Genomic DNA, 27,827 nt, shown 5'->3' on the forward strand with positions numbered 1-27,827 from the left:
AAATGTGAATTGTTTCCTCTTAAAGGTTGCACTCAATCTATAACTAATAATATTCCAGTAAAAGACAAAGTTACATTTTTGGGGATAACTATTGTTAAAGAATGAATACTTAAGGTGTGTGGATAATTTTCAACCTCTTATAGACAAAATCAAATAAAGATTAAACCAGTGGCTTCAAAGGGACTTATCTTTGAAAGGCCGGGTTTTGCTTTGTAAAGCAGGTCTTTCCAGTATTATATATATAGCTCTCCCCTTATACTTCAATTTTAAAAAAATCTGTAAATCGATAGACACCATGTTGTTTAATCATTATATTAAAAAAATCTGCTGTCATGAATAGTTATGGGGGGTGGGTCTAAATTTTCTTGATTTTGACTGTCTTAATAATACTTTTAAAATTAATTGGATTAAACAATTTTAACATAATCCCACTTCTATATGGAACTGTATTCCTTCATTTGTCTTTTCCCAGGTTGCTAGATTGAAATTTTTTCTTTTATGTAATTACAAAATAGACAAAGTTCCTCTCCATTTATCACAGTTTCATAAACAGATACTTTTATCTTGGTCTTTGATTTACAATTTTTCTCCACATAGTTATTTTATCTGGAATAACCACAACATAACTTAATAAGAATAAATCTTTGTTTTATTAAAATTGGTTTGATAATATTTTGTCAGTTAAACAGTTATTTAATTCAAGCAGTACTTTATTGAATTATACTGAGTTTTTATCCACCTTTGAATTTCCTGTGACTCCAAAAGAATTTGCTGTTGTTATGGATGCAATTCCCTCTGGTGTAATTATGGTGTTTAGAAATGCATCATATTTGGTAGTTGAATTACCCAACTTGGATCCGTCCAGTACAGCTGTAGGAAAGATTTGTTTTCCTTTGTCTTTTAAAAAAATAATAAGGGTATTAGAAGTTTGTTACAAAAAGACGTTACTTCTATTCCTACGGCTGTTAGTGTTTGGAATAGTCACTTGGGAAATATAAGGTGGAGGAGTATTTGGGGCTTATTTAATAAATTTTTATTGAGGAATAAAATTAAAGACATTTCATTTAAAATTATACATAGATATTATCCAAACAATGTTTATTTGACAAGGTTTAATTCTGATATTGAAACTAACAGTTCTTTTTGTGGTTTATATCCAGAGGATTTATTTCATCTGTTTTGGGATTGTGAATATGTTAAAACATTTTAGGTTGATATTTGTCAATTTATAGATCAATATATTAATGTGGATTTTACTTTTTGTTTTGAAAATGTTTTGAGTTTACTAATACCAAATCTCATAGGGATCATTTCTTTAACATAAATCTTTTGTTAATTTACAGCAAATTTTATATCCATTAATGCAAATACAGCAATAAGAAACCTTCATTTATATTTTTTACATCAAACTTCAAGCTATACATTAATACTCTGTAAACTTCCCAGAACCAGAAAATTGTAAAGACTGTATGGTGCAAAAATAACAGGGTTGTTATCATGGGAGACTTTAACTCGCTTATATTGATTGGCACTTGATTAGTTCCAAGGGTTTAGATGGGGCAGAGTTTGTTAAGTGTGTCCAGGATGGATTCCTGTCACAGTATGTTGACAGACCAAATAGGGAGAATGCCATACTAGATCTAGTATTAGGTAACGAACTGTCAGTGGGTGAGCATCTGGGGGACAGTGATCACCGCTCCCTGACCTTTAGCATTATCATGGAAAAGGATAGAATCAGAGAGGATAGGAAAATTTCACAATCTCCTTAATTCCAGTGTGTACAAGCCCAGTCTCCCTAACCTCTCTGCGTAAGACAGTCCTGACATCCCAGGAATTAACCTCGTCAATCTACGCTGCACTTCCTCTGCAGCCAGGGTGTCCTTCCTTAACCCTGGTGACCAAAACTGTACACAATACTTCAGGTGTGGTCTCACCAGGGCTCTTTACAAATGCAAGAGGATTTCCTTGCTCTTCTACCCAATTCCCTTTGTAATAAAGGCCAACATTCCATTAGCCTTCTGCACTTGCTCATTCACCTTCAGTGACTGATGAACAAGGACTCCTAGATCTCTTTGTATTTCTTCCTTACCTAACTCTACACCGTTCAGATAATAATCTGCCTTCCTGTTCTTACTCCCAAAGTGGATAACCCCACAGTTATTCACATTAAACGTCATCTGCCAAGTATCTGCCCACTCGCCCAGCCAATCCAAGTCACCCTGAATTCTCCTAACGTCCTCATCACATGTCACACTGCCACCCAGATTAATATCATCAGCAAATTTGCTGATGTTATTCTCAATGCCTTCATCTAAATCATTGAAGTAAATTGTAAACAGCTGTGGTCCCTATACCGACCCCTGTGGCACCCCGCTAGTCACCACCTGACATTCTGAGAAACACCCATTCACCGCTACCCTTTGCTTTCTATCTGCCAACCAGTTTTCTATCCATGTCAATGTCTTCCCCCCAATGCCATGAGCTTTGATTTTACCCACCAATCTCCTATGTGGGACCTTATCAAATGCCTTCTGAAAATCGAGGTACACTACATCCACTGGATCTCCCCCATCTAACTTCCTGGTTACATCCTCGAAAAACTCCAACAGATTGGTCAAGCATGATTTACCCTTGGTAAATCCATGCTGGCTAGGCCCAATCCTATCACTTCTATCTAGATATGCCACTATTTCATCCTTAATAATGGACTCTAGCATCATCCCCACCAAGGCATGGGATCCAGGGAAGTTTAGCCAGGTGGTTTCAGAATTGGCTTGCCTGCAGAAGACAGAGGGTCGTGGTGGAGGGAGTACATTCAGATTGGAGGGTTGTGACTAGTGGTGTCCAACAAGGATCTGTTCTGGGACCTCTACTTTTTGTGATTTTTATTAACAACCTGGATGTGGGGGTAGAAGAGTGGGTTGGCAAGTTTGCAGACGACACAAAGGTTGGTGGTGTTGTAGATAGTGTAGAGGATTGTCGAAGATTGCACAGAGATATTGATAGGATGCAGAAGTGGGCTGAGAAGTGGCAGATGGAGTTCAACCCAGAGAAGTGTGAGGTGGTACACTTTGGAAGGACAAACTCCAAGGCAGAGTACAAAGTAAATGGCAGGATACTTGGTAGTGTGGAGGCGCAGAGGGATCTGGGGGTACATGTCCACAGATCCCTGAAAGTTGCCTCACAGGTAGATAGGGTAGTTAAAAAAGCTTATAGGGTGTTAGCTTTCATAAGTCGAGGGGCAGAGTTTCAGAGACGCGATGTAATGATGCAGCTCTATAAAACTCTAGTTAGGCCACACTTGGAGTACTGTGTCCCGTTCTGGTCACCTCAGTATAGGAAGGATGTGGAAGCATTGGAAAGGGTACAGAGGAGATTTACCACGATGCTGCCTGGTTTAGAGAGTATGGATTATGATCAGAGATTAAGGGAGCTAGGGCTTTACTCTTTGGAGAGAAGGAGGATGAAAGGAGACATGATAGAGGTGTACAGGATATTAAGAGGAATAGATAGAGTGGACAGCTAGTGCCTTTTCCCCAGGGCACCACTGCTCAGTACAAGAGAACATGGCTTTAAGGTAAGGGGAGGGAAATTCATGGGGGATATTAGAGGAAGGTTTTTCACTCGAAGAGTGGTTGGTGCGTGGAATGCACTGCCTGAGTCAGTGGTGGAGGCAGATACACTAGTGGAATTTAAGAGACTACTAGACAGGTATATGGAGGAATTTAAGGTGGAGGGTTATTTGGGAGGCAGGATTTGAGGGTCGGCACAATATTGTGGGCCGAAGGGCCTGTAATGTGCTGTACTATTCTATGTTCTATCTATGTTTTGGGTTATCTCTGTAAAGGTTTCTGTTTTGTGACTCCATTTAGATAGAGTTCCTTCCGTCCAACAGTATTTAGAGTGGATTTTCTTGTTTATTTGTATATTTAAAATTAATAGTTATATATTTGTTGCTGCTGATGTGTGATTTCCCGGCTCTGTTTGCACATGTTTAGCGTTTTTGTTTGTGTTCAATAAAAATAAGTTTTTAAAAAACGTCAAATCTACCTGCTGTGGTGAACGCCCCTGCTGACTGCTCCTGTGGCTCCTCCCACAGGCCCCTGTATAAAGGAGATCTGCGGCCTCACGCTCGGCCTCAGTCTCCAGGACATAGTATGATGGACACTCACTCCTGGTTCCTTCTTCCAGTCAATAAAAGCCGATATCTCGCCTTACGTCTCAGTGTGAGTTATTGATGGTGCATCAATTTTATTGACTGGAAGTTTTAAAACATGGAACCCGTTTTGCGTCCGGACCGGTTGGATTTGGGCCCTCAAGACCCTGACGCAGCTCTCGCTTTTGAACACTGGCTTGCATGCTTTCAATCATACTTGGCGGAGCTTCGTGCGACTGAACCCGCCGTTATGCACAGAATCCTACTCTCGAGGGTCTCCTCCAAAGTTTACTCCATTATCCGGGACCTGCCGACCTACGATGGGGCACTGGACGCCCTCAAAAGACAGTACCTGCGGCCGGTGAACACGTCTACGCAAGACATCGCTTAGCTACCCGGCAACAGCGGCCTGGCGAATCGTGCGCTGAGTTTCTCCGAGCACTACAGACACTCGTCCGAGCTTGCGACTGCAAGACGCTCACGGCAGAACAACATGCGGAGCTGCTGGTGCGAGACGCCTTTGTGATGGGTCTGAGGTCAGTGTACATGCGCCAGCGGCTGCTGGAAAACTCAGACCTTACCTTACGCTCGGCGATAGAGACGGCCAACGCTCTGGAAGCTGCACTGCACTACGCCGACGCCGTCCAGCCGCGCGATTCCCCGCCGGTTCCGTGGACGCCTCAGACCCCGCCACCGCCGGCTCCCGGGAGCGAGTTCGCCAACGCCGCCGCCAGTCGCGATTCCACGAGCTCCCAGACCCTGACCACGGCGGTGGCCCGTCAGAAGCCTGTGTGTTATTTCTGTGGCCAAAAGAAACATCCTCGACAACGCTGTCCAGCGCGAGAAGCGACCTGCTCCAGCTGCGGAAAGCGGGGCCACTTCGCCAAGGTCTGTAAGTCTCAACCTCGAGCGGAGTGCAGCGCTGCGGGTGAGACATGGGGGCCGCCATCTTGCATGCCCGGATATGGGCGGCCATCTTTGTCGACATCAGCACGCCCCGCCCCCGACCCTCCGATGCTGACCGGGTACCCCGGATGTGGGCGGCCATCTTTGGCGACGTCAGCACGCCCCGCCCCCGGCCCTCCGATGCTTACTGGGTATCCCGGATGTGGGCGGCCATCTTTGTCGGCGTCAGCACGCCCCGCCCCCGACCCTCCAATGCTGACCGGGTCTCTGGCCACTGTAACCCTCGACCAAAGCGCCCCACACCAGCTCGCAAGGTCCATGATGGACATCCAGGTGGAGGGGCACTGGACTGGATGCCTGTTTGACATGGGCAGCACTGGGAGTTTTATTCACCCGGACACAGTGCAACGCTGCGGACTCGCAACGCGGCCGGTCAGTCGAAGGTTCCATTTGGCCTCTGGGTCGCAGTCCGCAGACATCCGGGCGGGTTGTGTAGCGACTTTGGTGGTGCAAGGCACAGAATATCGGGACTTTGAACTGCTGGTCATGCCTAATCTGTGCGCACCTGTGCTATTGGGGCTGGACTTCCAGAGCCATCTCGAAAGTGTGACTATGGTATACGACGGGCCCCTCCCACCACTCACAGTCCGGAATCCTCAGTTTGGTGGGACTTCTTCACATACCCCGCTACTGACCACACACAAACACGGGCACACACATCCCATCCAGAAACAGGCCGACAGCTGCGCTACCGACACTTGCAGCCTCTCCACTCTCAAGGTCCCTCCCCCACCGCTGTTCGCCAACCTGACCCCCGACTGTGAACCTGTGGCAACCAAAAGCAGGAGGTACAGCGCGGGGGACAGGGCCTTCATTCAGTCGGAGGTGCAGCGGCTGCTCAGGGAGGGGATCATTGAGCCAAGCTCAAGCCCTTGGAGGGCCGAGGTAGTTGTTGTTCGGACTGGGCAGAAAGATAGGATGGTGGTGGACTATAGTCAAACCATCAATAGGTTTACGCAGCTTGACGCATACCCCCTACCCCGCATCGCGGATATGGTCAACCAGATTGCTCAGTATAAGGTGTTCTCGACAATAGATCTGAAATCCGCTTATCACCAGCTCCCCATCTGCCCAGAGGACCGCCCCTACACCGCCTTCGAGGCGGGCGGCAGGCTCTATCACTTCCTGCGCGTCCCTTTCGGTGTCACGAATGGTGTCTCTGACTTCCAGAGGGAAATGGACCGGATGGTGGACCAGTACCAACTGCAGGCCACATTTCCCTATCTGGATAACATCACCATCTGTGGTCACGACAGGCCCGATCACGACGCCAACCTCCAACGATTTCTCCAAGTGGCCGCAGCTCTGAACCTTACTTATAACAGGGACAAGTGTGTGTTTGGAACCACCCGCCTTGCTATACTTGGGTATGTCGTGGAAAACGGGGTTATTGGCCCTGATCCCGAACGTATGCACCCCCTGTTAGAACTCCCTCTTCCCACCACTATCAAGGCCCTCAGACGGTGCCTGGGTTTTTTTTCCTATTACGCCCAATGGGTCCCCCATTACGCAGACAAGGCTCGCCCCCTGGTCAAGTCTACCTCGTTTCCCCTCTCTGCTGAGGCCTGCGCGGCCTTCAACTGCATTAAAGCGGACATTGCCAAAGCTACGATGCATGCAGTGGACTAGACTGCTCCATTCCAAGTGGAGCGTGATGCCTCCGATTTCGCTCTGGCTGCTACCCTCAATCAGGAAGGCAGACCAGTAGCATTCTTTTCTCGCACCCTCCAAGGCTCCGAAATTCGGCACTCCGCGGTGGAGAAAGAAGCCCAGGCCATAGTGGAGGCTGTTAGGCACTGGAGGCACTATCTTGCTGGCAAAAGGTTCACCGTGCTGACCGACCAGCGCTCGGTTGCGTTCCTGTTCAGCAACCAACAGCGGGGCAAGATCAAAAATGATAAGATTTTGCGGTGGAGGATAGAACTCTCCACCTACACCTATGATATCCTGTACCGGCCTGGCAGACTCAATGAGCCCCCTGATGCCCTATCCCGGGGAACATGTGCTAGCACACAGCTCGACCAGCTGTACGCCCTTCATGCACAACTTTGCCATCCGGGGGTCACCCGATTTTACCATTTTGTGAAAGCTCGGAACCTGCCATACTCCCTGGAGGGCATCAGGACGATGACCAGGGACTGCCAAATTTGCACTTCTACCGTCCTGACACGGCACAACTTGTCAAGGCCACCCGCCCTTTTGAACGCTTGAGTGTTGACTTTAAGGGCCCCCTTCCCTCCACTGACCGCAATGTCTATTTTCTCAGTGTTATCGACGAGTACTCACGGTTCCCCTTTGCCATCCCCTGCCCCGACACCACTGCCACGTCCATCATAAAAGCCCTGCGCCAGCTCTTCACTCTGTTCGGGTATCCCTGCTATATCCACAGTGATAGAGGGTCCTCCTTTATGAGTGAGGAGCTGCGCCAGTACCTGCTAGCTAGGGGCATTGCTACCAGTCGGACCACGAGTTATAATCCCCGGGGTAATGGCCAGGTGGAGCGGGAGAATGCCACAGTGTGGAAGGCCACACTTTTAGCCCTTAAGTCAAAAGGGTTGCCGGTCTCTCGATGGCAGGAGGTCCTCCCTGAGGCACTGCACTCTATCCGCTCTCTGTTATGTACGTCCACCAATGCCACCCCTCACGAACGCCTATTCTCTTTTCCCAGGAAGTCTGTCACTGGGACCACCCTATCAGTTTGGCTGACGTCCCCGGGGCCAGTGCTGCTCCGGAAACATGTGAGGAGCAATAAATACTCCCCGCTGGTGGAGAGGGTTCACCTTCTACATGCGAACCCCCAGTACGCTTACGTGGTCTTACCTGATGGGCGGGAGGACACGGTCTCCATCCGCGACCTGGCACCCGCAGGTGCAGCAGACCACTACCCTGAAGGCTCTCCGGTAACTATGAACCCTGCACCAGAGGTGACACCGTGCTCACCAGGCCCTACACAGACTCCTCACGACACTTATATACCGGGCGTTTCGTACGCATTTATACCAGGCACCTCGCACATGCATGAGGGATCACCGGCGCCTAGTGGGCAGGAACACGCGCAACCCCCGTCCCCTGTGCAATCACCAATGTCGCCGGCATCCATGCGATCACAGCCGGTGCTACGTAGATCGCAGCGACAGATTCGACCACCTGATAGGCTTGACTTTTAAGAACCTTCGCCACATGAGGACTTTTTCAAACAAAGGGGGGGTGAATGTGGTGAACTATGTGCCTGTCTGGACACGCCCCCTGCTGACTGCTCCTGTGGCTCCTCCCACAGGCCCCTGTATAAAGGAGACCTGCGGCCTGAAGCTCGGCCTCAGTCTCCAGGACCTTGTATGATAGACACTCACTCCTGGTTCCTTCTTCCAGTCAATAAAAGCCGATATCTCGCCTTACGTCTCAGTGTGAGTTATTGATGGTGCATCACCTGCCGAATGTGAAAATGTTTGAAATGCATTTCCTCGTCCTGTCCCTCACGAAGCAACTCAACACAGGGGCACAGAACCCCCTCCCCTGGAGCAGGCAGCGGCGTCACCCGTACGTACGGCGTGGTGACGTCAAACGCTACATGTGATCTATAATGAGTTACTTAAATGTCGATTGCTTAATGAAACAATTTATTTACAACACACACACAAAATGCTGGTGGAACAAAATGAGGGGGAAATGCGAAATGATAGAAGACCGGAGGGGGTGGGATGAAGCTAAGAGAAGGGAAAGGGTCGGGGGACGGAAGGCCTCGGGAGAAAGAAAGGGAGAAAACAACTAGATCTGTCAGGGATGGGGTAAGAAGGGGAGGAGGGGTATTAACGGAAGTTAGAGAAGTCAGTGTTCATGCCATCAGGTTGGAGACTACCCAGCTGGTATATTAAGATGTTGTTCCTCCATCTTGACAGTAGAGGACAGCCATGGATAGACATATCAGAATGGGTGGCGAAAAGTGTGAAAATGTAAAGACTAATGGAAACAGTTGTAAAGAATTGAAAGTCATTGAATGGTTAATTGTATATAATTTTATTTTTGAATAAAGTCTATTTTGTTAAAAAAATTCAAAAATCAGAATGGGACGTGGAATTAAAATGTGTGGCCATTGGGAGATCCTCTTTCTCTGGCGGACAGAGTGCAAGTGTTCAGCGAAACGGTCTCCCAGTCTGCGTCGGGTCTCACCAATGTATAAAAAGCCACACCGGGAGCACCGGACGCAGTATACCACACCAGCCGACTCGCAGGTGAAGTGTCGCCTCACCTGGAATTTATTTACAATGTTACTCTAATGCGACGTCCCTTTCCTTTCCTTTAATAAGTACACAGCACAGAATAGCCAGGTCTCTGTATTCACTAATTCACTGCTCGTAAACCAGACTAAGTCCACATATACAAAAATTAAAATCCAAAACTCGAGGCTTGGCTAACGCCCTCAAGTTTAGTTCTCTTTCCTCGTTATCTATTCTACATAAATCTCATCCACCACTTGTTGGCACGTTCCACAGTTTGCACTCCGTCCTCTTAAAGAACAACTTTCTCCGAGATTCACTAAACAAAATACAAGCAGACAATAGAAAACATCTCAGTGTGCACAGAAAGTCTGAAATCGGGTCATTGCAACTTATTTGTCGGGGTTGAACACCCCCGGCAGAAATCCCACGCGGAAAACTTTTACAAGTCATGCCGCCGAGCGGAATTCCAAGTGGCGATGCGGCTGCAAAGCCGAAACGGAGACTCCTTACCTTCGTTACTGGACGCTCCAAGCAGCCACAGCAGCGACAGGCAGGCGATCGTCCACATCTTCAGTGACCGATTAAACTCCGGGGCCGATGCTGCCCCAAACCTAAAGTGAAGTCAGGGACCCTTCAAAGCCCGGGGATCTCGTCCTGTTCTCGCACCGCGGCGCCAGAGACCAGCTGCTAACCAAAAAAAAACAAATGTTCTTGCAGATACAAAACTGTAACTTCGCCTACAGGAAACCAAACTCATCGACTGATAGTAGTTTTCAATGCGCGTGCACTTTCTAGGTTTTCTGCCCTCTGGGGGGCGGGGGCTGCGGTGCGGGGCTGCTGCGTCACTTTTGGAATGGTAAAGTGCTTTCATTCAGCTGATTATTTTCCGGTAGTTCCTGATTTTTGCACCAATCTATTTGCACCAATGTATTTGTGAAGCAAATTCCCTCCCTGATTCACCCTCCCCCTCCCCCCCCCCCCGAACTTACGCTCAGCTTGTCCTGTTCTCTACCAAGCGAAGTTAAATCCCCACAACACACACAAAGTGCCGGAGGAAATCCGCAGGCCAGGCTGCTCGTGTGGAAAAAAGTACAGTCGGCGTTTCGTGCCGAGACCCTTCGAAAGGACTGGAGAAAAAAAAACACGAGGAGTAGATTTACGGGGAGGGGAGAGAGAAACAAAACGACAGATAAAACGGGGGGGGGGAATGATGTAAAGAGCCGGGAGGTTGAGTGGTGAAAGAGAAGGGGGAATCTGATAGAAGACTTAAGGCCATGGAAGAAAAAAAAGGGGGGAAGGTGCACCGGAGATGGGCAGGCAACAAGGAGATAAGGTGAGAGGGAAAAGGGGATGGGGAATGGTGAGGAAGTTGGGGGGCATTACTGGAAGTTCAAGAAATCGATAGTCATGTTATCAGGTTGGAGGCTACCCAAACAGAATATAAGATGTGGTTCCTCCAGCCTGAGTGTGGTCCCATCTGACAGTAGAGGAAGCCATGGATTGACACATTGGAATGCCAAGTGGAATTAAAGTGGATGCCCACTAGGCATCCCTGCTTCTTTTGGCAGACGGAGGGTAGTCCTCTCCTACGTCCGTGTGAACATGTCCAGGTAATGAGGTGCAATCCATCTGGGACGTGTGGGTTCTATTAGCCCCAGTGCCCAGGGAATCCACCACCCACCCCCACCCTCCAGCTTTTCCCCAGCTCTTCTCAGCGGCAGCTGGCAGTGGGAGGGATTTGGGCATTGCCATTGTTAGGATCCTGTCTCATACTCATCACCCTCCCTCCTCAACATAAAGTTCAAAGTAAATTGATAGTGAAAGTATGTAAACATCACCATATATAACCCTGAGATTCATTTTCTTGTGGGTATTCGCAGTAGCTACAAAGAAATACAATAGGATCAATGAAAAACTACACACAAACAAAGACGGTCAAGCAGCCAATGTGCAAACGAAGACAAACTGCAAATACAAATAAAATTGAGAACATGAATTGTAGAGTCCTTGAGATCGTGCCCATAGTTTGTGGAATCAGTTCAGTGTTGAGGTGAGTGAATTTATCTGAGCCGATAGTAGTAATTGTTCCTAAACCTGGTGGCATGGGATGTAATGCTCCTGTACCTCTTGCCCTTTGGTATTAGCAAGAAGAAAGCATAGCCTGGATGGTTTGAGGTTTTGATGCTTTTCCTGTGACAGCACTCCATGTAGATGTGCTCAGTAGTGGAGAGGGATTTTCCTGTGACAGACTGGCCTGTATGAACAACTTTTTAATAGGCCCTGGCACCAGGGAGGCAACATCTGTCTGTTCCCTTGTCAATGTTTCCCTATTGTCTTCCCTGAGTCTTGGGTCTGGCAGTACAGTATAGATGCAGGCCCTAAAACACTCTGCCTTGCCCTTGGACTGCAGTGTCGCCTGGACCCCCAAAACCCAGAGCTTGGGGCCTACAACTGACAATGTTTCTGCAAACATGGGTGTCTGGAAGACAAAAGATGTTCTGGAGTTTCCACTGGTGCAGAATGTACGCATAATATGAATGAGGTGCCCTATCGAGCCTGTGGTATTGTTGGAAAGAAAGAACCAGGACAGAATTCCCTTCCTCCATGTCCCAGTTTCCTCATTTAACGAACTCCTGGATATCCAACTCGGTTGGTGCTCACCATCCAGTCCACGCTCTCTTCTCGCTGCTGCCATTGGGTAGGAGATAGAGGAGCTTTATGTCAGGTTCAGCGACAGTTATTACCCCTCAACCATCTGGTTCCTGAACCAGCGTGGATACCTTTGACCCACAACCTCTGGATTCACTGTCATGGACACCACAATCATTTTAGCAATATTATTTATCTATTTATTTGTGTAGTTATTATTTTGTATTTACATAGATTGTCCTTTATGCCCTTTGTGTGCAGCTTTTCATTGATTCTCTCATATTTCTTTGTTCTACTGTAAGTGCCCGCAAGAAATTGAGTTGTATATGGTGACGTATAAGCTCTTTGATAATAAATTTACTTTGAAATTTGAATCATGAACTCTTTGGAAGTGGGGCCCTTTGCCACTTGTTAAGTTCATTTTGTCAGACTTAGCAGAAAGATGAATGTTTCCATGGTTACCTTGTGTCTGTGTTTCTCCCTGCAGATATATAAGGTAGCAAGATTAAGGGAAGTACCTTAGACATCAAATGCACTTCCTGTGCATGGTTGGCTTGATGGTGGAGCCAGTCAGTGTGATGACTGGGGCCTCTGCAACACTGCTCAGCACAGCACTAGTAAATTAATTGGTAAATTGTTTCATTCCTGTCACAGAGGAAGGATAAAAATGTGTGATATGCCATCCATACAGATCATTTCGTTACAGCAGAGGGAGAATAAGGCAAACCTACAACCGAATGTAGAATAAAGTGTTACAGCTTCAGAGAAAGTGCAGGGCTGGCAGAGAATAACTGTCAAGGCTATAATGAAGAAGACTGTGACCCCCGGGACTTGGGAGTCCTCGTGCAGGATTCCCTAAAGGTTAATAGCAGGTTGTGTCGGTGATGAGGAAGGCAAATGCAATGTAAGCATTCATGTCAAGAGGATTAAATATGAAATCAAGGATGTAATGTAAAGCTTTTTAAGGCCTGGTGAGGCCTCACTTGGAGTACGGCAGGCAGTTTTGGCCTCCTTAGCTAAGAAAGAGTGTGCTGACGTTGGAGAGGGTTCAAAGGTGACTCACAAAAATGCTTCTGGAATGGAAAGGTTTATCATATGAGGAGCGTTTGATGTCTCTGCACCTATACTCATTGGAATTCAGAAGAATAAGGGGCGAGTTCTTTGAAATCTATTGAATGAGCAGATTTGGAGAGGATGTGTCCTATGACTGGGGAGTCAAAGACAGGAGGATGCAGCCTCAGAGTAGAGGGACGTCCATTCAGAACAGAGATGAGTAGTAATTTCTTTAGCCAGAGAGTGGTGAATCTGTAGAATTCAGTGCCACAGGTCTAATTTGGCTGTTCGTTGGGCCAAGTAGCCTAAGTCTGCTCCAATATCTTATTGTCTGATTGTGAGTTGAAGAGTCTCGGGGACCATTCAATAGTCTTGCGGCCAATGAATATAAAGAGAAGGAATGGAGTGTGGTTGCACATGGGGACTCAGATAGGGATTGTATGGGAGTCAGAGCATTTGTTGAGTAAATAATTGAAGTGTGTAATCACTCTCCACACATGAAATATAGAACAGGCTGTCTCATTAGGTTTAGGTATAGAGGGACTGTGTTCCTGAGAATAAAGGGATTACAGCTGATTAGCTCTTCGCCGACCAACGTTTAGATAAATGTTACAATAATAATGCAGCTGTTTATGATGGCAACTAACTGCTAAAAATCGGCCAAGAAAGGGCTTGAGTGCTGTCACCTCATACTTCTCGAGACCAAGAGATAAGGAATCGGAAATACGAACAATTCCTCGGGCGACATCTTTCAGATAGAAAATCCTCTGAATTATTTCACTTTTGCTCATATACTTTTTGTACTGGTTGTGTTATGGAGACTGTCGGTGCCTGTGGTGTACATTTGGATCTCAGTCGAAGGATGCAGTGCTGTGCTAAGTCAGGAGAGCTGCCTCGTGGAGATCAGAGACAAAAACTCGAAAAGGACCGAGAACACAAGCTGACTCATGAAGTAAACCAAGGACAGGACGTCGGGTCATGAGCGACTCCATCTCGAAGTGGTGAGAAAGATTGAAGCAAGCACTCCGGATGGAGGCCACTGGGACAACAGCATTGGGACCATTGGGACATAGGGATCACTCCCAATGGAGAATGGAGGGTCAGTGATCACTCCCAATGGAGGCCGGAGGGTCAGTGATTGCTCCCAATGGAGGCCAGAGGGTCAGTGATTGCTCCCAATGGGGAACGGAGGGTCAGTGATTGCTCCCAATGGAGAACGGCGGGTCAGTGATCACTCCCAATGGAGAATGGAGGGTCAGTGATCGCTCCCAATGGAGGCCGGAGGGTCAGGGATCACTCCCAATGGAGGCCGGAGGGTCAGTGATTGCTCCCAATGGAGGCCAGAGGGTCAGTGATTGCTCCCAATGGAGAACGGAGGGTCAGTGATTGCTCCCAATGGAGAACGGCGGGTCAGTGATCACTCCCAATGGAGAATGGAGGGTCAGTGATCGCTCCCAATGGAGGCCGGAGGGTCAGGGATCACTCCCAATGGAGACCGGAGGTTTTATTCTGTGGGAGAAGGGGTCAGGGATTGTATTATTGCTGTTTTATTCTGCAGGGAAGGGTGTCAGGGATTGTTATTGTCACTGTTCTTTTCTGTGGGAGAAGGGGTCAGGGATTGTATTGTTGCTGTTTTTTTTTCAGGAGAGGGTGTCGGTGATTGTTATTTATACTGTTTTTTCTGTAGGGCAGAGGTTCAGGGATTGTTATTGTAACTGCTTTTTCTGTGGGAAGGCGGTCTGGTGTATTGTAAATACATCGACAATAAAATGAACCTTGAACCTTGAACTTTGACACCAGGGCTTTGCTTCCAGATGAACTCAGTGCCTTCATGGTCGCCTTGACCATCAAAACATGGAGAACCTTTACGAACTCCCAGAGCCTCCCGATGACCCTGTGTTTTCAGTCTCTGAGGCTGATGTGAGAGCATCCTTCAGGAGGGTGAACCCACAGAAAGCTGCCAGTCTGGACGGGGTACCCGGCTGCGTACTAAAGAACTGTGCTGGTCAACTGGATGGATTGCTCACCGATATCTTTAACCTCTCACTTTGGCCGTTTGAAGTGTCCACCTGCTTCAAGCAGGCTTCAATTATATCGATGCCTCAGGACAACGCGGTAACCTGGCTCAATGTCTATTGTCCAGTGGCATTTACATCCACAGTGATGAAGTGTTTGGAGAGGCTGATGAAGAAACGTGTCAACTCTTGCCTGAGAAGCAACTTGGATCTATTCCATTTTGCCAACAGGTCCAGAGTAGATGCCATTTCATTGGCTCTTCACTCAACCCTGGAACATCTGAACAGCAGAGATAAACATCAGGATGCTCTTTATTGATTACACATTGGTGTTCAATACTATCATCCCCTGAAAACTAATCAACAAGCTTCAAGACCTTAGCCTCACTCCACTATTGTGCAATTAGTTCCCAATTTCCTCACTTGCTGACCCCAGTCAGTTCGGATTGTCAACAACATCTCCTCCACAATCTCCATTGCCATGGGTGCACCACAAGGCTGTGTCCTTAGCCCCCTGCTCTACTCACTTTACACTTACGACTGTGAGGCTTAGCACAGCTCCAACGCCATGTTTAAGTTTGCTGGTGACACCACTGTCGCTGGTCAAAGCAAAGGTGGTGATGAATCAGCATACAGGAGGGAGATTGAAAATCTGTCTGAGTGGTGTCACATCAACAACCTCTCACTCAATGTCATCAAGACCGAAGAGTTAGAGCAGGAAGTCAGAGGTCCACATGCCAAAAAAGCCACTATTTTTGTGACACAGCTTTAAAAACTAAAAGAAATCAGGGGTAAGTGATAGAAATGTAGCGGAGAATTTGAAAAAGAAATACCTGCAAGTGTTGGGAAAATGGAGATTACCATAAGATATTGTTCGACTTGCTGAGTGTTATCAGCATCCCTGCTTTTGTGACCAATGCAGAATTATTGCCCACATGGTCAACAATTTTAAACGTCCCGGAAGACTTCATCTGTCACACTGGAACTGCTGACACTCAGTGTTCCCGTACTGAACCATGTCTTGTCCGGGTCAGAGGTCACATTGTTGTCCTGACCCTCTGGACATTATTTACCTGCTGTGAATGGCTGCTAATCATAAATCCACCAATGGGTGATAATTACCCATTATCACGGGAACGACGTTTTAAATCCTCACTCGCCCCATCACTGAACTGTTCCCACAACCTATGGACTTTGAAGGACTCCTCGTCTCACGACACATGCCGATGATAATAAACCTGATTCTGATTCTTATGTTTTCAATGTTTATTGTTTATTTATTTATTATTTGTTTCTTTCTCTTTTGTATTTGCACAGTTTGTTGTCTTTTGCACATTGGTTGTCTGTCCAGTTGGGTGCTTTCTTTCATTAATTCCATTTATTGAATCTCGGATTTAATAGGTTTCAATAGGTACATTTAATGTCTATTTTTACATTTAATGTATATTATACAATATACATCCTGAAATTTATTGAATATTCCCACAAGAAAATGAATCTCAGGGTTGGATATAGTGACATATATTTATTTTAAGAATCAATTTACTTTGAACTTTGCGGGGGGATAACAGGGAAGGGTATAATGCACAATACTACTTCAGACCAAAAGATCCATCTTTTATTCTTTCACTCAACCACTCTGGAAAATCTCTGCTGTTTCTCTCTTCATTTGAGCATTCTTGTCTCTTTGCTGGTGTACCTGACATTCTGAACGAGCTGTACGTGGTAAACATAATTTAAAAATATAGTATCCCACAGATTAACATAAATAACATACTTTGACTAATATATAGTAAATAAGACATGTTTCATCATCATTGTCATCATTATGTGCCATGATTATCCATGATGTTTATTGCAAAAAAAATATTCATGGCAGTGCTAAACTAAATACAGTATTTACCGTTGTTATCACTGAATATCCGATATTCACACACAATTGACAGAAAAAATTTTGGGTCTCGACCCGAAACGTCAACAGTGCTTCTCCCTATAGATGCTGCCTGGCCTGCTGCGTTCAACTGACACAGTGAGTCGTGGTGTTCCGCAGGGGTTAGTGTTGGTTCTGCCAATTTTTCATTCTATATGTCAGAGTTAGCGAGAGAGAGGAAAAAGGACGTCTCAAAGATTGCTGGACGTGGCTCCCCTCCGCCATCACAGAGATTGGTTTGTTTGGTAGATGATGAGTATTATTTTGATTTCTATACTGCTCCTACTGTAGACATTTGTTTTACTTTCTGCTTAACATTTTGCTAGTTTATGAAAGTGTTTCTGCTAATTTTTCATGTTATATTGGTGGCTTTGTGGCTATAACAAAAATCATTTGAAAATTCATTACATGTACTTTTCCTATTCAGCTCAGGGTTTTGCATTTGCAAAGGAGGCACCTCACATGTTTAACCACAAGAAACACTTCATTACTAGAAAAATGTTAAGCAGAAATGACTACAGTAGGAGCAGTATAGAAATCAAAATAATACTCATCATCTACTAAACAAACCAATCTCTGCAATGGTGGAGCGGAGCCACATCCAACAATCTTTTAAACATCTTTTTTCCTCTCTCTTGCTAACTCTAACTCTGGCTCAGTGTTTTTGTCCCTAATCTTAGCCATGATCTAGCCTAAGACAAAGCTTTCCCCTTGCATAAAGTAAGCATCCCTTTTTCAACCTTTCAACACCACTTACGCTGGTACTTTCCTATCCATTAGTGGGGCCAGATGTACCCAAACTTGTCTCTTCTGATCAGATAAACATATTCTTCACCACTCCCTGTAGACTTGTATTCCCTTAACTTCCTCAAAGCATTGCTGTGGACTGGTTCTGTAGTACTTCCTCAAAACAAACCCACTCCAAGCGAACACCATTCTGTCTTACAGGCTTCCATTTTATTTTAGCATGTACCAAGGAGGAATCATATTTAACACTCCACTCACTGACTTCTCATTGGCACATTAGTCATTGAAAAGAAACAGGCCCTTTGCCACATTGAGTTCATACCAAAACCATTCAAATTCCTCACGCCATCAACCTACACCCGGACAATGACCCTCAATGTCCCTACGATCACACATCTCATTCCACACTCTCATGACCCCCTGAGTGAAGACATTTCCCCTTAAAATTTTCACCTTTCACCAGTAATCCATGACCTCTAGTTTTAGACCCACCCTAACTCAGTGGAAAAAGCCTGCTTGCATCTATACTACCTATATCCTGATAATTTTGAATACCTTTATCAAACCTCCCCTCACTCTTCTATGTTCCAAGGAATAATGTCCAAGCCTAACATGTCAGCTGATGCAGTCCTGGCAATATCCTTGTAAATTTTCTTTGTACTCTTTCAACCTTATTTACATCTTTCCTGCAGGTAAACCATAAGACAAAAGATATAGGAGCTGAATTAGGTTATTTGGCCAATTGATTCTACTCCACAATTTCATCATGACCGATCCATTTTTCCTCTCAGCCCCAATCTCCTGCTTTCTCCCCGTATCCTTTCACGCCCTGACCAATCAAGAATCCTACCAACCTCTTTCTTAAATATACATAAAGACTTGGCCTCCACAGCTGCCTGTGGCAAAGAATTCCACAGATTCTGGCTAAAGAAATTCCTCCTCATCTCTGTTCTATAAGGACACCCCTCTAGTCTGAGGCTGTGTCCTCTGATCTTAGACTCTCCCACCATAGGAAGCATCCTCTCCACATTAACTCTAATGAGGCCTTTCACCTTTCAATAACTTTAAATTAGGTCACCCCTCATTTTTCAGAATTTTTGTGAATGTAGGCCCAGAGCCATCAAACACTCTTTCTTCATATGACAAGCCAATCATACCTGGAATCACTTTTGTGAACGTCACTTGAACCCTCTCCAGTTTAAGCGCATCCTTTCTAAGATAAGGGGCCCAAAATTGTTCCCAGTACTCCCAGTGAGGTCTCACCAGTGCTTTATAAAGTCTCAATCCTTGCTTTTATATTCTAGTCCTCTTGAAATGAATGCTAATGTCGCATTTGTCTTCTTCACCACAGACTATATCTGTAAATTAATCTTTAGGGAATCCTGCACAAGTCCCTTTGTGCCTCAGTTTATTTTTGTATCATGTGTCCATTTAGAAAATAGTCAACCCTTTCATTTCTTCTACCAAAGTGCATGACCATACACTTCCTGACACTGTATTTCATCTGCCACTTCTTTGCCCATTCTCTTAATCAGTCTAAGTCCTTCTGTGGCATCTCTACTTCCTCAAAACTATCTGCCCCTTCACCTGTATTTATATTGATTGTAAACTTTGCAACAAAGCCATCAATTTCAGCATCCAAATCATTGACATATAATATAAAAATAATTGGTCCCAACACAGACCCCTGGGGAACACCGTTATCCACCATCAGCCTACCAGAAAAGGCTCCCTTTATTGCCACTCTAATCTGCCACTGCTTTATCCATGCCAGAATCTTTCCCGTGATACCATGGGAACATAGCTTGTTAATCAGCCTCATGTGCGGCACCTTGTCAAAGGCCTTTTGAAAATCCAACTACACAACATCAACTGATTCTCCTTTGTCTATCCTGCTTGTTATTTCTTCAAGAATTCCAACAGATTTGTCAGGCCAGATTTTTCCTTGAGGAAACCGTGCTGACTACAGCCTATTTTATCATGAGCTACCAAGTACCCCAAGACTTGGTGGTTCATGATAAAAGACCTCATCCTTAATAATTGTCTCCAACATATTCCCAACCACTGAGGTCAAGTTAACTGGCCTATTGTTACTTTTCTTCTACCTCTCTTCCTTCTTGAGGGGTGGAGTGACATTTGCAATTTTCCATTCCTCTGGAACCATTCCAGAATCTAGTAATTTTTGAAAGAATATTACAAATGCCTTCACGATCTCTTCAGCCCCCTCTTTCAAAACCCTGGGGTACACCATTTGGTCCAGGTGAATTACCTACTTTCAGACCTTCCAGTTTCGCAAGAACCTTCTCTCTATAAATGGCAACTTTACTCATTTCGTGACCCTGATACCGCTTCCACCACACTGCGAGTGTCTTCCACAGTGACGACTGATGTAAAGTGGTTGTTTGTGTTTGTCCGCCATTTCCTTATCCCCCATTACTACCTCTCCAGCATCGTTTTCCAGCAGACGATATCCACTCTCACCTCTTTTTTACACTTTATGTATCTGAAGAAATATCTGATATCCTGTTTAAGATTATTGGCTAGCTTACTTTTGTAATCATCTTTACTTTCTTAATAACTTTTTAGTTGCCTTCTGATGGTTTTTCATAGCTTCCCAATCCCCTAACTTACCACTAATTTTTGCTGTCTTATGTACCCTCTCTTTTGCTTTTGTGTTGGCTTTCATTTCTCTTGTTAGCCAGGTTTGTGTCATCTTGCCTTTGGAATACTTCTTCCTCTTTGGGATGTTAATATCCTATGGCTTATGAGTTGCTTACAGAAATTCAAGCCACTGCTGCTTTGCTGTCATCCATTCCAGGGTTGAATTCCAGTGAATTCCTGCCAACTCCTCTCTCATGTCTCTGTGGTTGCCTTTACTCCACTGTAATTTCCTGCTGAATTTGATCATGTTATGATCACTTGCCCCTCAGTGTTCTTGTATGCAGCAGGTGGCCAATCTGCACACAATTGTCAAAATTAGGCCTGTACTCAGTACTTTGATCTACGAAGGCCAATGTGCCAAAAGATTTCTTTATGACCCTGTCTACCTTTCAATGAGTGATGAACCTGTATTCTCAGATCCCTTTGCTCTACTGCACCCCTCTGTAGCTTAACCACCCACTGTGTAGAACCTACTTGGAAGATCTAACCAAAGTGCAACACCTCCTTCTTGTCTGCAAAAATTATACAAGCATTATGGTAAATACAGTTTAACTGGACCTATCATAAAGTAATTATTTAAGCAGTAGGATTAGAATACGAATTCTAAGTAAGCAATAGCTAGAATAAGCTGTACTATGAGCGCAACTAATATTATGATGAGTTTACGTCCACTAGTTATTCCCCAGACCTATACCTTATTTTGACTAGTGCAAACTGGATCACAGTTCATTGTGGTTATAGTTCACCAATGTGTGTGTCTTTTATCGAGAGATGTCTTCTTCTTCTGTAACTAGTCTCCTGTATGTCCAGACAATGACCCCTCCTCAGGGTAAAGTCCATGTTGTTGACAGGACTAATTCCAGTGCTGTTTTCACCTGGAAGACAACAAAGTGCCTGTCATTATCAATCTTACAGAAATGTAAATCATTCTCGTTTGGTCAATTTCTCCCTGTTTAAACACAACAGATCATCTTGCCTTTGTACTGATTGATACACAGTATGTGCTACTGTCTCCAGTTTCTACAATCTCCTTGTAAACCACAGCATTTGGAAGGCTCACTCATACTTTCCCTCCCACAGTGGGAGCGCTTTCCTCAGTTCTCATTTCCTCCTCCCATTCTGGATCATCCTGGGCATTGGCGATCCTTGGGGTGACAGTCTGTTGTTTAGATTGTACAAGGTTAGGGATAGCACGGTCACCATCCCTGTGAGGTGTGATGGTCAACATAAACAAATCGTTGTTTTAAAAGATCACTCATTGTTTTGATCAGCCCTCATTCTTGGGGGTAACAGGTTATTTGATACACCAATGAATGCCTTTCTTTCACAGCTTCTCCCAAGAAATTATTATAGCACTTGAGGGTCCCATTAATAACTAACTTCTGTGTGTGATCTTGGTCAGCTTTTGTAAAGGGATTTCCATTGACAATAGACCTGAATAGGTGGTAATTAAAATTGATAGCATTGCTGCTGTGGCAGGGGTTCAATAGACAATAGACAATAGGTGCAGGAGTAGGCCATTCGGCCCCTCACGCCAGCACCGCCATTCAATGTGATCGTGGCTGATCATCCACAATCAGTACCCCATTCCTGCCTTCTCCCCAAATCCCGTGACTCCGCTATCCTTAAGAGCCATATCTATCTCTTTCTTGAAAGCATCCAGAGAATTGTCCTCCACTGCCTTCTGAGGCAGAGCATTCCATAGATCCACCACTCTCTGGGTGAAAAAGTTTTTCCTCAACTCAGTTCTAAATGGCCTACCCCTTATTCTTAAACTGTGGCTTTTGGTTCTGGACTCCCCCAACATCGGGAACACGTTTCCTGCCTCTAGCATGTCCACTCCCTTAATAATCTTATATGTTCAATCAAATCCCCTTCTAAATTCTAGAGTATACAAGCCCAGTCGCTCCAATCTTTCAACATATGACAGTCCTGCCATCCCGGGAATTAACCTCGTGAACCTACGCTGTACTCCCTCAATAGCAAGAATGTTCTTCCTCAAATTTGGAGACCAAAACTGAACACAATACTCCAGGTGTGGTCTCACCAGGACCCTGTACAACTGCAGAAGGACCTCTTTGCTCCTATACTCAACTCCCCTTGTTATGAAAGCCAACATGCCGTTAGCTTTCTTCACTGCCTGCTGCCCCTGCATGCTTACTTTCAATGATGATGAAATGTACTTGAGTAGGTCTAGCCTCCCCCACCCTCACCCCACCCTTTTAATGTGGACAGTTGGCTTCTCAGAGAGTGCTCTCCTTTTAACCCACTGACAAGTATCACGTGCAGTAACAACTTAAGAGTCACAGAGTCTTAGAAAAGTACAACATAGAAGCAGACCATTCAGCCCATCTACTCTGTGCCAAACCATTTTAACTGTCCACTCCCATTGACCTGCACTGGGACCAGAGCCCTCCATACCCCCTACCATCCATGTACCTGTCCAACCTTCCTGTAAACGTTGAAACCGAGCTTGCATGTGCCGGTTGTGCTGGCAACTTGTTCCACACTCTCATGACCCTCTAAGTGAAGACATTTCCCCTTGTGTTCCACTTAGACTTTTCACCTTTCACACTTAACCCTTGACCTCTGGTTGTAGTCTCACCCAACCTAAGTGGAAAAAGCCTGTTTGCAGTTACCCTACCTAGATCCCTCATAATTTTGTATATCTCTATCAAATCTCCTCTCAATCTTCTACATTCCAAGGAGTAAAGTCAATCTTTCCTTATAACTCAGGTCATCCAGACCGGACAACATTTTTGTAAGTTTTCTCTGTACTCCTTCAACCTTATTTACATGTTTTCTATAGGTAGGTGACCAAAACTGCACACTTTACTCGAAAGTAAGCCTCACCAATGTCTTATACAACTTCAACATAACATTCCATCTCCTGTGCTCAATACACTGATTTATGAAGGCCAGTGTTCCAAAAGCTTTTTTTAGTTCCATACCAGGCTGTGATGCACGCGGTCAATATACTCTCCACCACACATCTATAGGAGTTTGTCAAAGTTTTCGATGTCGTACTCAATCGGCACAAACTCCTAAGGAAGTAGAGGCGCCGTCATGCTTTATCCAAAATTGCATTTACATGCTGGGCCAAGGGCAGGTCCTCTGAAACGAAAACACCATGGAATTTAGAGTTACTGATCCTCTCCATCTCTAATGCCCTGATGAGGACTGACTCATGGACCTCTGCTTCCCTCCTCCTAAGTCTCCTTAGTCTTGCTGCCATTACCTATTGCCTAAATGGGAAGAAGGTTCAAATATCAGAGGTGCAGAGGGACTTAGGAGTCCTCATACAAGACTCCCAGAAGGTTAATTTACAGGCTGAGTCTGTGGTAAAGAAGGCAAATGCAATGTTGACATTTATTTCAAGGGGAACAGAATATAAGAACAAGGAGATAATGCTGAGCCTTTATAAGACACTTGTCAGGCTGCATTTGGAGTATTGTCAACAGTTTTGGGCCACTTATCTCAGAAACAAAGTGTTGTCATTGGAGAGAGTCAAGTGGAGGTTCATGAGGATGATTCTGGGAATGAAAGGTTAACACATGAGGAGGGTTTGGCAGCTTTGGGCCTGCACTGACTGGAATGCAGAAGAATGCGGGGTTTGAGGGGGGTGGGGAGAAATCTCATTGAAAGCTCCCGAATGTTGAAAGGACCAGATAGGGTGAATGAGGAGAGGATGTTTTCTACATTCTGAGGAGGTACCCAGAAGTAGAGGCAACACAGCCTCAAAATCGAGGTGCGACCCTTTAGAACAGAGGTAAGGAGGATTTTTTTTAGCCAGATAGTAGTAAAGTTGTGGAATACTCTGCCACAAACTGCAGTGGAGGCCAAGTCTGTGCATATTAAGGTGGAAGTTGATCATTTCCCAGACGGTTATGATGTCAAAGGATATGGCAAGAAGGCAGGTGTCGAGTGGGATCCAGGATCAGCCATGATGGGCTGAATGGCCTAATTCTGCTCCTATGTCTCATGGTCTTATGGATACTTGGGTTGTGGAAGGATATGGTCCTAATGCAGGCAGATGGGTTGAGTGTAGATGGTGAAAATGTTGAAACGGACGGTGGGCCGAAGGGCCTGTTTTGTGTTGTACAACTCTGTATTGTGAGAGGAATCCTCCTCTTCTCACAAAGTGTCACAGGAACTGTGTTCACTGGATTTTCAGGCACCAGCTGTTCATGATCCACTACCATATCATTAATCATGATAGGGAGCTTGACCGATCCCTCCTTCCCAGGCCTGATGAATAACATTTTGCTTTTTTCTCTTTGATTAGTGACAGGAATAGATTAGTAATTTTCCTCATTCAGCAACTATTGTCTGGGTCCCAGAGGCTCTTGCCTCCTTGGTAGTAAATTGTTGGTTCAAGCCCAACTCCCAAGAAAGTACTGAGCTTAATATCTGTTCCGAAGGGACGGTTTACACCTGAACTGGAGCGGTACTAACATTCTTGCAGGGAAGTTTGCTAGTGCTTATTGGGGGGGGGGGGGGGGTTTAAACTAAATTTGCAGGCGGCGGGGATCCAGAATGCGAGAGAGGATAGCGAGAGGAAGAATAAAGGACAGGTGGGGACTACATGGTTCCGGAATATTAATTGCGCAGTAGAGAAAGGTGGGGTGGAACAAGTGATAAGGAGGACTCATGTACAGAGGGATGGTCTGACAGAACATGGAGCTAAATGTGTTGAAAGAATAAGTAAATTTAGGAAGGAGAACAAAATTCTAGGGGTGTATAGCCCGATGGGAGTTCGGAGAGCTGGGTTAAGCACAATAGGCAGCGATTCAAACAGAGAGAGGAGAAATGGGTTAAAAATTCTATATCTGAATGCACGAAGTGTCAGAAATAAGACGGATGAGCTTGAAGCTCAGGTGCAAATGGGTAACAATGATGTTGTTGGGATAACAGAGACATGGCTGCAGGGAGATCAGACCTGGGAAATGAATGTACAATGGTATACGTGCTATCGTAGGGACAGAAATGTGGGCAGGGAGGGTGGGGTGGCCCTGATGGTGAGGAATGAGATTCAGTCCTTTGCAAGGGGGTCATAGGGTCAGGAGAAGTAGAGATGGAACTGAGGAACAGTAAGGGCAAAAGGACCCAAATGGGTGTTGTCTACAGGCCACCAAACAGTAGCATGGATATTGGGTGCAAGTTGAATAGGGAGTTAACATTGGCATGTGGCAAAGGTAATGTCACAGTAGTTGTGGGGGATTTCAACATGCAGGTGAACTGGGAGAATCAGGTTGGTGCAGGACCACAGGATAGGGAGTTTGTAGAGTGCCTACGTGATGCATTCTTGGAACAGCTTGTACGAGAGCCGACCAGGGACAAGACTTTTCTGGATTTACTGTTATGTAATGAACAGGATTTGATAAGCGATCTCGCAGTAAAGGAGCCATTAGGAGGTAGTGATCACAATATGATAAGCTTTTATCTGCAATTTGAGAAGGATAGGGGTAGCTCGGAGGTGTCAGTGTTGCAGATGAACAGGGGAAACTATGGAGCCATGAGGGAGGAGCTGGTCAAAGTTGACTGGATGGATAGCCTAGCAGAAAAGACAGTGGAACAGCAATGGCAGGTATTCTTGGGAATAATGCACAAGGAGCAAAATCATTTCATCCCCCAGAGAAGGAAGGATTCAAAGGGGGGAAAGGGGCCACAGTGGTTGACAAAGGAAGTCAGGGATTGCATAGCATTAAAAAAAAAGGAAATATGACAGAGCTAAGGTGAGTGGGAGGACAGATGATTGGGAAGTTTTTAAGGAACAACAGAACTTAACTAAAAAGACAATACGGGGAGAAAAAATGAGGTACAAACGCAAGCTAGCCAGGAATATAAAGGAAGATAGCAAAAGCTTTTTTTAGTTATGTGAAGAGAAAGAAGATAGTTAAGAACAATATTGGGCCTTTGAAGAATGAATTGGGTGAAATTGTTATGGGAAACAGAGAAATGGCAGAAGAATTTAATGAGTGCTTTAGATCTGTTTGCACTAAGGAAGACACAAGCAATCTCCCAGATGTATGGATGGGCCAAGGACATAGGGTAACAGAGGAAATGAAACAGATTGACATTCGGAAGGAAACGGTGATGAGAAGACTGATGGGACTGAAGGCTGACAAATCCCCAGGTCCAGGTGGTCTGCACCCTAGGGTACTAAAGGAGGTGGCCCTGGAAATTGCGGATGCATTGGTAAACATTTTCCAATGTTCCTTAGATTCAGGATCAGTTCCTGAGGATTGGAGAATGGCTAATGTTATCCCACTTTTTAAGAAAGGAGGGAGGGAGAAAACAGAGAACTATCGACCTGTCAGCCTGATATCGGTGGTGGGAAAGATGCTAGAGTCCATTATTAAGGATGAAATAGTGGCATATTTAGATAGCAGTGATAGGATTGGGCCTAGCCAGCATGGATTTACCAAGGGTAAATCATGCTTGACTAATCTGTTGGAGTTTTTCGAGGATGTAACCAGGAAGTTAGACGGGGGAGATCCAGTGGATGTAGTGTACCTCGATTTTTAGAAGGCATTTGATAAGGTCCCACATAGAAGACTGGTGGGTAAAATCAAAGCTCAGGGCATTGGGGGGAAGGCATTGACATGGATAGAAAACTAGTTGGCAGATAGAAAGCAAAGGGTAGCGGTGAATGGGTGTTTCTCGGAATGGCAGGTGGTGACTAGTGGGGTGCCACAGGGCTCGGTATTGGGACCACCGCTGTTTACCATTTACGTTAACGATTTGGATGAAGGCATAGAAAATAACATCAGCAAATTTGCTGATGATACTTAGCTGGGTGGCAGTGTGACATGTGATGAGGATGTTAGGAGAATTCAGGGAGACTTGGATAGGCTGGGTGAGTGGGCAGATACTTGGCAGATGGCGTTTAATGTGAATAAGTGTGAGGTTATCCACTTTGGAAGTAAGAACAGGAAGGCAGATTATTATCTGAACGATGTAGAGTTAGGTAAGGGAGAAATACAAAGAGATCCAGGAGTCCTTGTTTATCAGTCACTGAAGGTGAATGAGCAAGTGCATCAGGCCGTGAAGAAGGCTAATGGAATGTTGGCCTTTATTACAAAGGTAATTGAGTACAAGAGCAAGGAAATCCTCTTCCATTTGTACAGAGCCCTGGTGAGACCACACCTGGAGTATTGTGTACAGTTTTGGTCTCCAGGGTTAAGGAAGGAGATCCTGGCTGTAGAGGAAGTGCAGCGAAGATTCACGAGGTTAATTCCTGGGACGTCTGGACTGTCTTACGCAGAGAGGTTAGAGAGACTGGGCTTGTACATGCTGGAATTAAGGAGATTGAGAGGGGATCTGATTGAAACATATAAGATTATTAAGGGATTGGACAAGATAGAGGCAGAAAATATGTTCCAGGTGCTGGGAGAGTCCAGTACCAGAGGGCATGGTTTGAGAATAAGGGG

General features: G+C 45.4%; 2 protein-coding genes across 6 annotated transcripts in view; both read right to left on the minus strand.

Moving 5' to 3' along the window:
- The window catches only part of LOC132394528 (uncharacterized), a 102,542-nt gene extending 92,353 nt beyond the window's left edge, over window positions 1-10,189 (minus strand). For 2 of the 5 annotated variants that reach the window (XM_059970808.1, XM_059970806.1), the window contains exon 1: window positions 9,850-10,189. In XM_059970808.1, coding sequence (XP_059826791.1) covers window positions 9,850-9,907 — 58 coding nt within the window. In that variant the 5' untranslated portion in view covers window positions 9,908-10,189. Of the gene's footprint in view, window positions 1-7,942; window positions 8,129-9,849 lie in introns of those variants that run through there. The other 3 variants (XM_059970809.1, XM_059970805.1, XM_059970807.1) reach the window with 2 other exon arrangements.
- Window positions 10,190-17,262: 7,073 nt separating this feature from the next.
- LOC132394531 (uncharacterized) overlaps window positions 17,263-27,827 on the minus strand; it is a 45,688-nt gene continuing 35,123 nt past the window's right edge. Inside the window, exons 8-9 of the transcript XR_009512357.1 lie at window positions 23,346-23,508; window positions 17,263-21,269 (exon numbers count right to left, since the gene is read on the minus strand). The gene's annotated coding sequence lies outside the window, so the exon portion shown is untranslated. The remainder of the gene's footprint in view (window positions 21,270-23,345; window positions 23,509-27,827) is intronic.

The sequence above is a fragment of the Hypanus sabinus genome, chromosome 5 (assembly GCF_030144855.1).
Source record: "Hypanus sabinus isolate sHypSab1 chromosome 5, sHypSab1.hap1, whole genome shotgun sequence".
Taxonomy (NCBI): Eukaryota; Metazoa; Chordata; class Chondrichthyes; order Myliobatiformes; family Dasyatidae; genus Hypanus; species Hypanus sabinus.